This window comes from Chelon labrosus, assembly GCF_963514085.1.
Source record: "Chelon labrosus genome assembly, chromosome: 20".
Taxonomy (NCBI): domain Eukaryota; kingdom Metazoa; phylum Chordata; class Actinopteri; order Mugiliformes; family Mugilidae; genus Chelon; species Chelon labrosus.
In genome coordinates, this window is record NC_140353.1 from 21271078 (window position 1) to 21286499 (window position 15422).

Sequence of the window (15422 nt, forward strand, 5' to 3'; positions counted from 1 at the left end):
TTCCTGTAACCATGTGTTTTCAGGATATTTTGTCCTTTGTCATTTAAACTATTACTATTACTGTTTGCTCCTCGAATCAAATCAGCTTTATTTACCATGTATAAATGTAGATACATACAAGGAAATTGTTCCATCCAAGTAAGAACACTTGGAGCTGTGAACAGTCATGCAAAGAGAACGCATCTCTTGAATCATCTTCACAGCACGTATCAAACACTTAACAATCATGACTAATAATAAAAAGCCGTTATATTTTGAGTCAACTCAAATCATAAGAGCTCATTATTACTAGATTTCATAATCAGCAGCACAGTGGAAAGCTTTCAAACAATTTAAATCCAGTCTTCTGACAGTCTAGTGCGTCAACTAGCCTGAAATGTCACACTGCTCCCGTGAGTGTCGATATTGTGTACATGTGTGGATCCTCACCACAGTCACTGGGCATGGGTGCAGAGGCCACCTGGTGGATGACTGACCGCTGGTGAGAAGAAAGTCTTGTGCGGTTGCCCAGGACAGTGTCCCCTTCCACAGGCTCTGAAACATCCTCCTTTGTCATCTCCCCCTCAGGGCCTGTGGTTGGAACAATATTAGAAGGACTATTCTGAGAACACAAGTAGGTCTAATCTCTCAATAAAAGCAGACACGCTATATTAAAGCTTTCAGTTGTTCTAGCAGTGCAAGCATCCAAGTGTAACATTAGAAATTGCAACTCGTACTCACAGTACGGGACAATAACAGCAGTGTCAACTTGGGCTTTCTGACAACTAAACAAAACAATGTGACCATGTGGAGTATTGCAGGGAACTAAATGTCAGGGGATTATTGGTCAGGACACAGCTGTCAAATCAAGATAAGGCCTAGGGATTATATACCAAGAACACCTGCATTTGACTCTAAATATTATTTCAAGTGCCATAAAACAAAGCTTGACAGATGGGTTTTAGTCATCCTGCAAAGTTGGATTTATGGTGAACCTACAGTACATTACGCTAAACACTAGCCTAAACTTGAAACATTATGAGGTTGTAAAAGGGACACAGGAAAATGGAACAACCCTTAAGAGGCTGAACTACAAGCACACATACACACACACAAGCATAAGCCTGGGAAAGCGCCATTGAGCGTAAAATCTTCCCAACCAACCAACACTCACTGTCATCTTCTTTATCCTCTTTCCTGTTGATCTCCATGAGAGCCTCCCAGTCGAGCTAAGCTAAAATCAGAGACACAGACTGGGTCCAGTGGAACATCTAACTAAATCCTTCCCAAAATAACTCGCAAGCACATTGACTGTCCCCTCCTCAATCTCCAATAACACACCCTTGACTCCCGAGTCCAGCAGCCGTCTACAGGCAGCACATTTTGAAGGCGTGCGGTTCTCGCATCTGACTCTCCCCGGCTGGAATGTCACTCTCACTTTCCAGTCATGTGCCCTGCTGACCCCGATGCCACTTCCTCGGACTAGCCAACCCTAACACCACAATGTAAAGAACGTGTCTGTAGGGTGACAGTGCATACAAACAGTGCAAAAGGGCAGCAAAGTGGCGGCTGTGATTAGGAGGACTGTCCTTCACCATGAAGGCCGCTGTCCAATTACCCTTGACAGCAAGCATCCACACTTCTAAACCACCCATAAGCAAGAGTCTGAATGCCTCAATAGGCTTGCATTATGACATAAAATAAAAAAAATTTGAACTGAACTGCTGCAGCCTCCAAACAGAAAAATGCGTGACATTTTAAAAACACTTCAAGAGGAGCGTCATATTTTATTATAGAAAAAGTAGTGCGAGTGTCTCTTCAAGACAGCTGCAAGTGAGCCAGCACGCACAATACAAGGGCCCTGAAACTGAAGCAGCTAAAAAGAACTTGGTGAGCATTCATTTTATTATAATGGCGTGAATATAAAGCAAAAGGGTGTCACTGCTGCTAAAAGGCTGCAAGTACAAGAGAATGTATTTTTATGTTCTAAATCAACATATTTCAAAGAAGATATTTTGAATATATCCTGTCAATGTGTCACATGTGTCAATGTATACTTTACTGTAGCTGCAACATACAGAGAAAAAGCATAGAACCTTTAATGATTGCAAAATAAAACTTAACTACATAAACAAGATTTAGCCAAGGCAATTTTCAACTGAATTATTTTCCACATTTTCTGTAGATCCATGTATCCTGCACAAGATGATGTAAAAGTAGTAAGACAATCATTTAAAAATGTTTGTTATGATGTTCAGCATCTAAATCCCTATCTACACTGAGAGCATCGTGCAGATAGCATTCTGTGAACATTACATGCAGCAGTGCGTAAACTGAATAGGTGTTTTCCATTATCCCCGACAGAACAGAAGGCTGAGGGAGGATGTCAGTAAAGCCATAGAGACAGTCATTTTGCTGACAGCATGTACTGTAACTACTGAGAACTTAAATAACAGAACTGTTTAAAATAGCAGAACTGTTTATTCAACTTTTCTTTTTTTTTTCATTCTGGAGGCTGTGGTTTGTAGTTCATTTGAACTGTATTGTGCTGTACCGACGCATGTTTCTATTATTTTGACAACCCCACCATTTGTCAGTGGGCATTTTAGTCAGTAAAACCACAACTCCCCACCAGTGTTTTAGAACTGAAGAAACTAAAAGGATGAGTAATAAAACATATTCAAGAAACTCTGCCCTTCTTTCAGCTTTTTTTTTGGGATATACCATGACCTGAGATATACCATGACAATTTTGTGTTAAATTGAATACAGTGGCACAAACTACATCATCTAGAATGATCACACCGTAAAATTACCCCCTTTCCGTTTCAACATAAACTGATCATTAGTCATGAAGGACGATTTAGTGCAGGGTTGTTCTATTAGAGCACATTTATTTATACCAGTGTACCTAATGAACTGGCAAGTGAGTGTCATTTGTTATTTTAAAGTTCATCTCAACTTTAATGCAGCTAAAGGCAGAGATGAGAAAGTACTTGTGATCACTGTGAGGTCCCGGCCTCTCCACAGATTAGAACTTTGCTGTGTGACACAGGACAATGGCCCACATAAGCCTCTCCTTGTTCGTCTGACCAGTGATGTCACCCTGCTGCCCTCTTCACATCTAATGAAAGGACAATCCAGACAAAACTGGCTCCGAACATTCAGTTAACGATTGCTTTATGACCACTTACTACAGACATGCCAACTTCCCTTCTGTTTGACTGCAGCGTCTATGAATCTTATAACTGTCCTGTTAGACACGTCACTGTTGCAACAACAAAGTTTGTGACGGTGCACACCAACATTCCCTTTGAGTCACAATGCGGTGCATGTTGTTCTGCGGAATCCTGGTTCTGTTTCAGCGTTCTGGATCTGTTCAGGTTCACAGGTTTGAATAAGGTTCTCACAGGCCTGATGAGCCACCTTTAACCTGAACAGAGGTCTAATCAACCTGAGTGTCTGCAAACACCTGTTGTAGTGGCCACTCTCCTGCAGCAAAAAGCTGTATGTCAGTGGCCTGTATAGCAAAAGCTATACAGCCTATTGCCACACGTTTCCCTGTTGGATAAATGATACTGAGCCGTGTCCTTATACATTTTATGACACAGTGATGCAGCTTATTCTTAATTTGTCACATCAACCTGGCGTTAGCCACGTAAATTATGTCACCCGAAGATGTCATCCTCATTAGCAGTGACTAATCTCCCATGTTTCGTCTTTGTAGCACCGGGTTCAAGTGAACCTACCGTTTGTTTAAAGAAAAATCTAGCTGCTCTCCAATCAACTTCGTCTGCTAACTAAACTGTCATTTAACATGGCAACATGCTGACAGTAACACTTAGCCAGCTAGCATATGTTCAAAAACCGAATAGGGCTTAGCAGCAGATAAACCACACCTCATAGAAGTAATATTGTAGGTAATATCCTGTCCCGGTAAGTAGTTAGTGGCCACTGGTTTTACTCTGTGAATAAGCAATGTGGAAAAAAAGTTGCAGAGATGCCTTCACTCACATTAGCTCCTCAGAGGTAACGTCAATGTACACTAGCATAAATACTGGGCCAAGCGCTCTGGCTACTAAAACTGCGATTGGCGACAAGAAATGAAACAAATATGTTGATACGCTGCTAAAGCTACATAAAACTATTAACGTTGCCCTCACCTTGCTGATTGTTTCAATTCTCTCATGGGGAAATAGACTGGAAAGCCAGTAGTGGATTTAATTTCCGTCATATGTTACAGTACGTTGCATAACTAAGGTACTTCCTGTGTTAGCATTAGGCTTCAGAATAAAGGCGGTTGTCACACACTTCCGGTCTTCAAAATAAATGTAACGCGGCAATACTTCGTTAATTCAGGTTAAATATTACAATAATAATAATGACAGTGGTAATATAATAATAAGAGAGAAAGAAAGAAAGAAGAAGAAGAAAGAAAGAAAGAAAGAAGAACAGCAGCTTAGAAGAGACAGAAGGAAATACAGTAATCTGTTCTTAGAAAAATAAAAGTATGGAAATAGTAGGGAGCCTCCATGTGCATATGTTTCAATAGCATGGTAGCATTCTTTAGAGTAGGCCATATTTCATAATTTAATAGTTGAACTGACATTTACTGCTCTTGGACAAATGCAATGCACGCGACAGACGTTACTTTAAAACAGAAAATCCAATCTCATACTTGAAGGTGGACCAGAGGTGGACTACGCTACAGGTCAATTTAAGTTCAACACCTCCTCTATCATTTCCTGTCACAGTCCACACACAGGTACATTTCCCATCTTTCTGTTCAGCAAATGGTAATTTCCCCAGGGCTGTGGTGGATGGCAGTCACTTCCCTTGAATGTCTGTTCAGACAGGCCACATTTACCAAAGGTTCACTGATGGAGGCTGGTGTTTATTGAGCTGGATGAATAGCCTACATAGTCTAAGGCAGTGGTTTTTCAGTTTGACACTGACTGGTTCAGAACTGATCACGTATCACTTAGCTATTTGGGAGAGTGTGTGCATCAGCAAAATTGATCTGTTTGTTAATTTGTCTGTTTTGTTCCTTGAAAATCACAATTCAAATTAGGAAATTATAAACTCTGGACATGAGGTCGAAAAATAGTTTCCAGAAAGCTCAATATAATATTTGAGTTACTGACTTCACGCATGCTGTAAAAAACATTTATTCATTAAGAAAGAAAAAAAAAAAAAAAACAGCATCCCCGTGTGTTTCAGTTGTAGGTTAATTCTGGCCTGTTTAAACAATACATTTTTTATATTGTGAAGCTAAATGTTGTTTGTTCTGGGAACACGGTGTATGTTACTGCTGGAACACGGTTTCCATGGAAACGTAAACAAAAGCACAGGCAGTGATTTCTCTTCTCTCACAGGCGCTTGAACTGCAGCTTGACTCATTTCATTCGTATCAAAGTCTGCGCTCTGCTTTGTAAACTGAACAGCCGTATTCCTTGCAGTCGGCTTCCAGGATGGACTTGAACAGCGTCAGGCGCGTATCCTCAGCCGGCTACCGGTTACCGGAGCGATCAAATGGGACCTGGCCGATAACAACCCCTCCACCGGCTCTCAGGCCACGGTACGCTAAGGGAGAAACTGCGTCCGCGGTTCAAAACCCAGACAGGGGTGATCCCGTTAAACAAGATCAAGTGTGGAAACAGGTGGTGTGGAGCGAAAGGAGAGGAGTCCTGGAGTGGTGAGTAGGACTTAAGTACAGTTTATGAAAGCAAAGGCTCTCAATCGCCAGACCTGATTTCAGTGAGATGAGGATTACAAATTCAAAGTGTGTAGTCGTTGCAGATCGTGTTGCTTTGCATGTCAACGAAGCTAAGCGCACTTAACCAGCAGTTTCTGGTCCACAGGGAGAAGAACTGGAACTTTCTCAGGAACTATGATCAGATGGTAAGACATATAGAAGTTTCTTCAGGTCACTATAGTTGCTTTGTGTTGTGAGAAGCATTGCCACAGTTGCGTGTCTTCTGGACACCTCTAACAACTGGGGCTTTATCCCCTGTGTGTCTGTATAGGGACGGCCGAAGTCAGAGGAGCCTTTACCCAGCTACATGCCACTCTTCTCTGATCGCGTCCCCAACACCACCAACCAGATGTTCGGGAACAGGCTGTCCACTCAGCTGGGGACCGAAGTGGTCAGACTGGACAGCTTGTTACTCTGGTCAGGACATCACAAGCGCAAGATGGACCCAGAGATGCTGCCCTACTAGATCACTCTGGAGACACGTCACATGTGGACCTGCACATCAAGTGTTTAGTGTAACCCTTGGACCCCTCAAAGCAGTTACGGGATTACTGCACGGGTTAGCTTTAATGTCAATTGAGAAAAACTACAAACATCTACTAGAAGCCATACTGGAAAAGCAGCCAGGAGTAATAAGAAAAAAAAAATATTGTTCTACATTTGTTGATTTACCATCATTGGTTTATCTTGATTTTTCTTTAAGCTCGGAAATTGCTAAAGTCGCTCAAAGTGAGCAGGCATGCAGAATTCAGTGATAAAGACAGCTGAGAAGGGGAAGACACGAGCAGATCAGGTTTACGTTATCTGCTCTCTATCAGGAATCAGACACTTGATAATCTAACAAGACACCTGCTGAAAGTTGGATGAGTGAAAGGTTGTATTGCCACTTCTGTTCTTTGTTAAAGGCCTGCGTGCTTAAAGTAGTTCTGCAGGAACACAAGAAGTAAGAAGAAAGGAGCTTAAAGTCAGGCATGAAGATGCTGTAAATCCCTGAACGAAACATAAAAACTGAGTAAAAACTGCTTTAACATAAGGTTTTATCAAAGGAGAATCATAAACACTAATATTATTTTTTTTTCTTTCAGTTTTTAAAATATGTTACATATTGCTATATGTTTCCAAGCCATGTAGCCGTGGAGTTACATCCAATTTATTTAGTACGATTTTGATCAAGATGTATCCACATGCACTATACGTGAACTGTAGCATATCTCAGGTTTTTGTAACAGCTGCCTTAAAATCCCTCTCTGGCTATTGTACTGTTGTTATAAAAGGCTGCCCCTTTGTCTGAATTTGAATAAAACTGCTGGCCCCTGATGCATTTTACGTTGTTGTAATATGATTGCATTATTTGGATATCGCTGCATCACATGGATCTAAGTCAGTGTCTCATTGGAATAAAGTTTTTGCATCATAAAGAGTTTGTGTAGTGAATTAATGTTGTTAAAATTAGATAGCTAGATAGATTTCACTGTTGCAGCAACAATGTACAGGCACTCAGCATACCATACATAATCTATAATGATAGGAAAATATATACACACAGGAATAATACACTTATTGAATGTTAAAATGAAATGAAATTGCAATGAAATGAAATTAACAAACCAAAACAACAAAAACAAACAACAACAACAACAACAAATGTGCCATTAACAATAAATCCAGTGTCACCTGTCACACACACATGCTTGAGACAGGAAGGATTTCCTGTTGCGTTCCTTAGTCGTCTGACACATCACGTGTGCCAAAATTTCAAATCCTTTCCTCAAACTTGTCTACAAGCCAATCAGCTTTCAGTGGATGTATGCGGAAGTAAGAAAAGATGCCGGCCAACCATAGCGGCTAACAGGAAATTGTCAACGAAGTAATAAAGGAAAAAACAAGTTTGCCTTCAAAGTAAAAGTTTGTCAATGTTTTTCTAAGAACAGCTTGTGGAAAATAAGTCACACGTAGACTTTTAATACACTCTCTGTCGTAATTATTATTTGTTTCGGGGTTTTTACAAAATAGTCGTAACATTTTGGCGCGATTACAAGTGAGGTATCGCTTTTATTTTGAAAGATTTTAACGGACGATTTATGTAAATTCAACCAGCTTGACGGTGGTGTCAGCGGACCAGCAGCGTCTAGCAGCTAGTTTTTCTAGAAGATAAATAAATAATAAATCAGTGAAAAAGTTCACGTTTTGTTATTTCCTTTTGTAGACTATGGAGTCAGACAGCTTACTGCATGCCGCCAATTTTGGCACTCTGTTTGTGTGCATGGTGCTAAAGTTCCCGCAGATCTTTGTACTGATGCGAGCGAAATCTGCGACTGGAGTCAGCCTCAACAGTCTTCTGCTCGAGTTGACTGGGTCAGTACAACTTTTACGTGTTTCAAAGTTGTTGTATCACGTGCAAAGTGTGCAATTTACGTGGAAAAGGGAAGGCAGCTCGAGCCATTTTGTTTTACAGTATTGGTGAGACACGCAAGTGCATCACAAACTGTAGCTATGTGAAGTGATGTCTTCCTGTTCCTCACCGGGTGCATCTCTTATGGAACTTATCAGCTGCTCCGCCAAACTCCATTAAAAAAATCGTCAAATTTATGGCGGGCAATGGTTTTAGGCAAGGTCGCATATATTTTTAAATTTAAAATAAATCTGTCCTAATTCCCAATGCATAATGATGAATTCTGCGTAAATCTAAACCAACACCCATCTTTTATTTTGATAAAACCTTATGAAACATGTAATACTGCTTCACTATCCTAGATCAACAAGAGTTACACAACTGAAAAGCTCCCTTATCATGAGAAAAATAATCCTACCCGGAAGGATTAACAATGAACAACTGTGCTTTGCTTACACAGCTGAGGATTTTTGGTTTAATTACAGAGGACAAATAAACAATCCATGTGTCCTGTGTGACATAGTGTGCTCTCAGACTTTATATCAGTGCGGAAGTTATTATAAGAAACCTGTTGTAGGCAGCAGGGAGAGTTGCCACTATCCCTCTCAAAGCTTATATCTGAGGATTTACTGTTGGACCACAGGAGATAAAATCGGTGTGTCCGCGAGGCTGTATCGTCTCTCAGTATCCCATCTGTCCTCGGCGCCTGGCAGAAGCTGCGCTGTCCTAAATGTCTCTACTGTGTTGGTGAGCGATAGCCTGCTGTCACTGTGCATGCAACAGTGAAATAGCCCAGCCTTAAAAGTGCACTGGCTAAGATGTTTATGTAGCAATAAATAAGCTTTATCAGCCTTATTTACACAGCATGGCTACAGCAGAGAAAAGCATCTCCTCTAGTTAAACCTGCATATGTTAACTCTTGTCATTCCTTATGAATGTCCACTCACGGCATGTGATCACAATTGAGCCATAAAATAAGCAACTTTTAATAGCCCTATCCTAGATTACATCAGATGCTGGTCAGGTTTTATTTATCAATGCCTCTGACTGTTTTATTGGTTGCTGTGACTTCATGTGTTGACGTTATAGGAACAAACTAAGTGTGGATAGGTTCATCTGTATACATCCTTGAGCTTGTGAGTTACAGCAGTTCTTTTCCTGAAGACTACAACTTCCCACTACGTCAACCTTTGAGCAATCTGTTCTGCCTCTGAATTAGTGCCCAACATGCAAACCTTGCGGAGCGAAGCGAAGCAGGAATTGAATTTTTAAGCTGCTAAAGTTAACCTGCCTGAACTGACTGAACTTCAGGCTACGCTCGGGATGACTACAGAAGAGGAGATGTGCGAGCAGGCCAGAAACTCCCAACAAAGGAGAGTGGCTATAAGAAGTTACACTGAAAAGGAGAAGAACACATCTTCAGCCAGTGACCATGCAATCCGTGTGGAGAGACCTGTGAGGCGTCGCAAACAAGCAAGCAAAGAGCTGACGACCTGAATGTCTTCTATACCCGTCACCCACTCTAGCCCAACAACAGCACCTCAACTGCTGAGGGACATGTGCTGGGGACCTGTTTATGGACGCCAGCTCAGCGCTCAACACCAGCATTCCAGGAATTCTTTCCTACATACTCTCCCACCGTCCTGACAGGCAGGAATCAGCAGATGAGTCTAGGGCAAGTTACATTTCACAGACAGACAGCATCCACAGGTGTTCCCCTGGGATATATCCTCTACCCACTGCTCTTTTCCTTCCACACCAATGTTTGTATCTCCAAAGATCCAGCTGTTAAACTCCTGAGGTTTGCAGACGGTAGTACAGTCAACTGTAAAATCCCTCAAGTTTCTGAGAACTCCTATTTCCAAATACCTGAAGTGGGAGACTAACATCAACCGAGTGGACGCACTTTCTGCAGAAAGGGATTAAGTATCATCTGTCACAGGAGCTGCTGAGCCAGTTCTTCAATGACTCCTTCCTGTGCGCATCCATCACCGTGTGTGATTCAGAGCAGCCACAACACAGGATAGGAACAGACACTGGGAACTAGAACACAAAGAAAATCACTAACGCTCCCCTGCCCACCCTCCAGGACTTGTACTCTTCACGTATCAGAAAACAGACAGGAAAAATCATTACTGATCCCTTACACCCTGAATACAAGCTTTTTCAACTCGCCCCTCTGGCAGGCAATAAACATCTCTTCATACCAAAACGAACAGGCACAAAAGGTGTTGCTTTCCTTCAGCCTGCACCAGGCTTCATGTTGTGTTTTTTCTCTGAACCACCAACGACGGGAACCAAATTCCTTGGGTGTATTAACAATACAATACTGTAGGCTACAATAAAGCAGTTCCTGATTATAAAACTACTACAATGTAATGACTGGACATCATTTTCGTTACAGGTTCATTGTCTTTGTAACATACCAGATGTACTATGACTACCCACCTCCAACGTACCTGGAATATCCCATCCTCATTGCTCAAGGTATGCTGGTGCAGTACATTTTTAATCATATTTGTGATTTTTATTTTATTTTTTTTTCAAAGCTGCAGATATGTTTGACATTCACACAGATCAGCCACAACATTAAAACCAGTGACAGGGGAAGTAAACAGCATTATCATCGCCTTAGAATGCCATGTTCTACTGGGAAAACTTGGGTCCGGCATTTTTGTGGATATTACTTGGACACGTACCACTCAGCTTTTGGCCACAGCACTCCCAGACAGCAGCAGTCTCCTCCAGCAGGACATTGCATCCTGCCACAATGCAAAAAGAAAAGTCCTCAGGAACAGCACAAGGAATACAACAAAGAGCCCAACGCGTTGATCAGGCTTACAAACTCTCCAGATCATATTCAGCTGGATGTGCTGTTACAAGCCAGGGCCATGATGGCTTCACCACAGCCTACAGGACCGATAGCATTTTCTGCCAACGTTCCAGTGCCAGTGCCAGTGCCAGATTCCACAGCACACCTCCTGTTTGTCGTGTGTCAATGTACTGAAGAAGCAGAGGGGTACATATGCATTATAAAACAGGTGGTTTTAATGTTGTGGCTCATCTGTGTATACAGTATGCCCAAATGCCCAGTGGTGGAGGAAGTGTTACAGTTTGTTATACAAGTTAAAAATAAGTTAAAAGAATAAACTCTTACCAGGATATGAGTCTGGTAACACTTTGGATGTGGATTCCTCGGGGCGTGTTGCAACCAATACAGAGAAGATATACCTCTGCACACAACTGGACAGTCCAAGACAAATCACAGACATACTGTTGTAAACAAATTGAAGCCCACAGCGCTCAGATGACGTACATGACTACATTGCTGTTCCTCTCCTGTCCATCAGCACATAAAGCCAAACAATTTGATTGACAGGGCAGATTTTCTCTGGAGCAAAATCTGATTTTTCTTTGTAAAAGCAACGGCAGCAAATGTTAGGCATCCTTTCCTTGAAAAAAAGCGGTGACATTCCACCACTGACATAGCGCTTATTAATACAGGACAAGGATGTGACTGCAAATCAATAAATTAGCCTTATGGTTGATGTGTGAAATAACTGATACCATTTGAGACACATCATCATCACTACCACTTGTACTCGCATGTGATTGACACGGGTCTCAGTGGAAGGACGCGTTCAGTCATATCTGACCTTCACTGACACCCATTTGTGACAAATGGGAACTGATATAGAATATCACTTAGTACTATGCTCCTCTCAAAGGCAGCTCATATCCAGCCAAGGGGTCCTTGTAGGGACACAAACAATCTCAGATATGTGTGTCTTTGCTAGCGGTGAAAGGTTGTAAGGAGACAGAAGTAGTTCAGACTCCTTTACCTTTTACCCATTTTACTGCAAATTGAATCGTTTTGGACACATTTTATTATAAGATGCACACTTGTATGTTTAAACTCTGTCTAGACAGAAATCAAGCCATAAAGCTGCCATTACATTTTGTCAAGGCATAGATCACTGCAAAGCTTTGAGTGTTGCTGGGCGTACCTGCCGGATAGACGGCTATCTCAGCAGCACTCCATGTACTAGGCCTTTAACAGGCCAGCCAGAAAAAGAAAACTCTAGAAGATTTGGCAGACACCGGGTACTGTGCTCCATTTGGTTGGTGCCATCCTGGCAATGAAGCATGGTGGTGGCACCGTCAAGGTAGCACCAAAGAGACTTCTACAAAATGTTGAAGTAAGGGTCTGAATACTTTTGCATATAAGATATGTCAGATTTGGATTTTTAATATATTTGTAAAAATTGTCCTTTAGTTTCTCGGTCTGTCATTATGGGTTACTGAGTGTAGACTAATGGGAACAACTGCAAATTTAAAATGAAACACAACGTGTGCAAAAAGTGAAGGAGAGTGTCTACTAAGTGGTGCTTGTTATAACTTGCTCTGTGTCTACAGATGTCATTCTTCTGCTCCTGATTCTTCATTACAAGGGCAGCCTGAAGCAGAGCCTCATCTACACCATTGTGTATCCTTTGATTTTCCGATACCACTGAATTTGAAAATGCTTATTTGATGTTGAAAAAAAAAAAAAAATCAACGACCCATGAGCTTTTTGTGTCACATGTATCTGCCTTAACGCACAGCGTTCAGGTTTGTTGGAGGCTGGAGGCTCCTCACTGTGGAGAAGCGGATCATAGATTTGGCTATGGTAATAAATCAGTTTACCGTCAATCATAAGTCACAGTATGTGTCAGAGTGAGCACAGAGATGCCATGTCATCAGTCAGGGTTAATGAGGTGGAGACATGAGAAGAAAGTTATCCAGACATCATTTCACATGCGTACCCCAGACCTTATGAATGCCAAATGGTCTCGTTGGTTAATGAGATGAATATGTCTTAAGGCGTTTTGCATATAGATAGGTGAGAGCACTGATCCCGCAACTGCCTGTAGGCTTAAAGTTTAACGTGTTAGAAGCTACAGAACGGATTTAAAACTTTTTGAAATCCAGCTCATTTGTAGTTTTCTACTTGTTGTTATATGAAGTCTGACTCTCTTCTCAGAGCCTGTGCACTTTCATTAGTGCTGCCAGCAAGTTTGCTCAACTGCAATGCCTGTGGAGGTCTAAGGACGCTGGACAGGTTAGCGCCCTGTCTTGGGCTATGGCTACCTTTACATGCACTGGTAAGTGTAAACGAAACCTGCCTCTCTAACCACTGCTCCCCAGATTAGATTAACTCTCCTTTTAGCTCTGTTTTTGGTCTCCACCAACTCCTGAAGAGAACCAGTGTCTCCTTAGCTGCTAAATGCTTGGCTAAGCTCACCAGCTAATCACCAGCTTTGTCCGATGTGTGTCGATAGACATGGGTGTGTAGCATACTGTGGGCGGAATATGCTAATATCAATGCCAACCAAAGCAGTGATGGTGAACCCAAACAGGCTGTAAAATCAAAACAATGGGCTGAGACACACTAAAAACCAGAACGTATAATCCAGATGGCCTGATATCACTCCCTTACACTGCATCTGTCTCACACTTGTTTAGAATTCCTTAACAAATTGAATCTGTTTAACCAGTACTCATAAATTGTCCTCCCTAAAGTACTGATGTTCCAGTTCATGAATTTGTATGACACTATTTGCTTGGCTCCTAATTTAATGAATTAGCAATTCAACGCTTCATTAATTAAATATCAGATGCTCTGTTGGATAATGAGGATGTCATTAACTCGGCTTCCTCTTTGTTTCAGCACGGATTTACACCACCACAGTGACAACAGGAGACATGCAGGGTAAGGCTGCCTGAATTACAAATGACTGCGCAATGTGTAATATCCTAGATAGGCATATCTGATGAATTCCTTAAACACTTCTGACGGAAAGATTTGTTTTCTAAATAACCTCCATTTTACATTAGGGTTTCTTATCTTGTGCTATGGGGCATCCTGGTGTGCGCAGAGGGAGTGAAATTCCATAAGAGAGCTCCCTCTGGCTGCTCCATTTTTCAATCAAAGCATTGAGAGATCATAAAACAATGGGCCCCTGGGTTGTATAGGAGCCAGACACAGGCCGAAAGAAACTCAGAATAACTACTAACAGGACACCTTGACTTTGAATTGGACTTTTATTTCTTTTTTCAATAAATTTTAAGTCACTTCAAACGGACACGATGCACAGGGACCAATGACCTGTCAAAAAAGTGGCCACGTTCATCAACCCATCCATGTATCAAAGGCAAAATATTTCTGTAGAAAGTACTCGAGTCTGGATAGTTAGTCCTATGTTGTTGGGTGAGTGAACCAGGCAGCTGAAAGAGAAAATACAGGTCTTAATAACGGCCAACTTCAGGTCCGTATTAAGGTATTAAACAGGTATGAAGTAGTTTAGTAAACATAAGAACAAGTTAAAATGTTTGCACAGGTTCAACTAGCACTAGTCTAATCATGGATTGTATATAATTTAATATAGTCTACGAGTCCAACACAGATTTTCTAGTTTAATGTAGCAGACTAAACCGTGAGAGTGCTCCTGGATGACCAAGGACCATCAAACGTATCTGAACTTACAGACTCCTTCAGTAATATTCCCGCCAGCTTCATTGTTTCTATCCAGCCACCTCGGGAGTTGGAAACTAGCATTAGCTATAATCTCTGTATGCAGAACATCAGTCACATTGACTTGTTTGTAACAAGTGGAAGTGTTACTATGTTAACCTGCATTGTCCCTATCAAATAAAATAATGATGCATCTCCCTTCATCACAGTCCTGGTGCGGTTCATCGCCATGACCCTGCTGAACCTGTGGGTGCTGCTCACTGTGCTCTACTACCAGAGACGTAGCAGCAGCAGCTCCAAGAAAGAAGACTGAGTCTTTAAAGCTGGACCGTGGAGCCGGCTGGGCTGTCAACACACCGACTGAAGTTCAGTCTTCAGAGTTTACAGGGTCCCGTTGGACGCAGCAGATACTGTGGAACAAAACTGACGGGTAACAATGGTTTCATCAGCAGCTGTTGTAATGTTGATATTTTATATTGTCTTTTACTACTGGATTAAACCCACACAATATTTTCTATAACATTCCAGTGTTTGAAATGTGCTACAACCTGTAGTAAGAACAAAGACCAATGCTTTCACATACTGTATGTGTAAGTTAAAAAAAAATAAAAAATAAAAGAGATGATTAAATACGACAAAACATGCCAAGTACATCCGAGATATTCCTGCTCAGGATAAAAATACTGTATTTTGAAAAGCTTTTATATGTAGTTAATTTTCTGAACTATTTTAATAAACCAATCTTGACTTCTCAAACTGTGGTCATTGTTATGCATGAAAAAC

At 41.4% G+C, this 15422-nt stretch overlaps 3 protein-coding genes across 6 annotated transcripts in view; 2 read left to right on the forward strand and 1 right to left on the reverse strand.

The window, feature by feature from the left end:
- Positions 1–4339, reverse strand: part of LOC311505536 (CAP-Gly domain-containing linker protein 4) — a 28831-nt gene extending 24492 nt beyond the window's left edge. Inside the window, exons 1-3 of one of the 4 annotated variants that reach the window (XM_084569156.1) lie at positions 4142–4339; positions 1154–1213; positions 430–570 (exon numbers count right to left, since the gene is read on the reverse strand). In XM_084569156.1, the coding sequence (XP_084425282.1) occupies positions 430–570; positions 1154–1190 (178 nt within the window). In that variant the 5' untranslated portion in view covers positions 1191–1213; positions 4142–4339. Of the gene's footprint in view, positions 1–429; positions 571–1153; positions 3373–4141 lie in introns of those variants that run through there. The other 3 variants (XM_084569155.1, XM_084569157.1, XM_084569158.1) reach the window with 3 other exon arrangements.
- A 745-nt stretch (positions 4340–5084) lies between these two features.
- cimip5 (ciliary microtubule inner protein 5) lies at positions 5085–7120 on the forward strand. The gene is made up of 3 exons (XM_084568564.1): positions 5085–5673; positions 5840–5879; positions 6005–7120. Exons 1-3 carry the CDS (start codon positions 5450–5452, stop codon positions 6197–6199), a joined length of 459 nt encoding a protein of 152 aa, XP_084424690.1. The 5' UTR covers positions 5085–5449; the 3' UTR covers positions 6200–7120.
- Positions 7121–7395: 275 nt separating this feature from the next.
- On the forward strand, positions 7396–15388 carry slc66a3 (solute carrier family 66 member 3). Its single transcript, XM_084569394.1, has 7 exons — positions 7396–8088; positions 10530–10612; positions 12542–12611; positions 12737–12794; positions 13149–13269; positions 13836–13877; positions 14849–15388. Exons 1-7 carry the CDS (start codon positions 7943–7945, stop codon positions 14950–14952), a joined length of 624 nt encoding a protein of 207 aa, XP_084425520.1. The 5' UTR covers positions 7396–7942; the 3' UTR covers positions 14953–15388.
- The last annotated feature ends 34 nt before the right edge of the window (positions 15389–15422 follow it).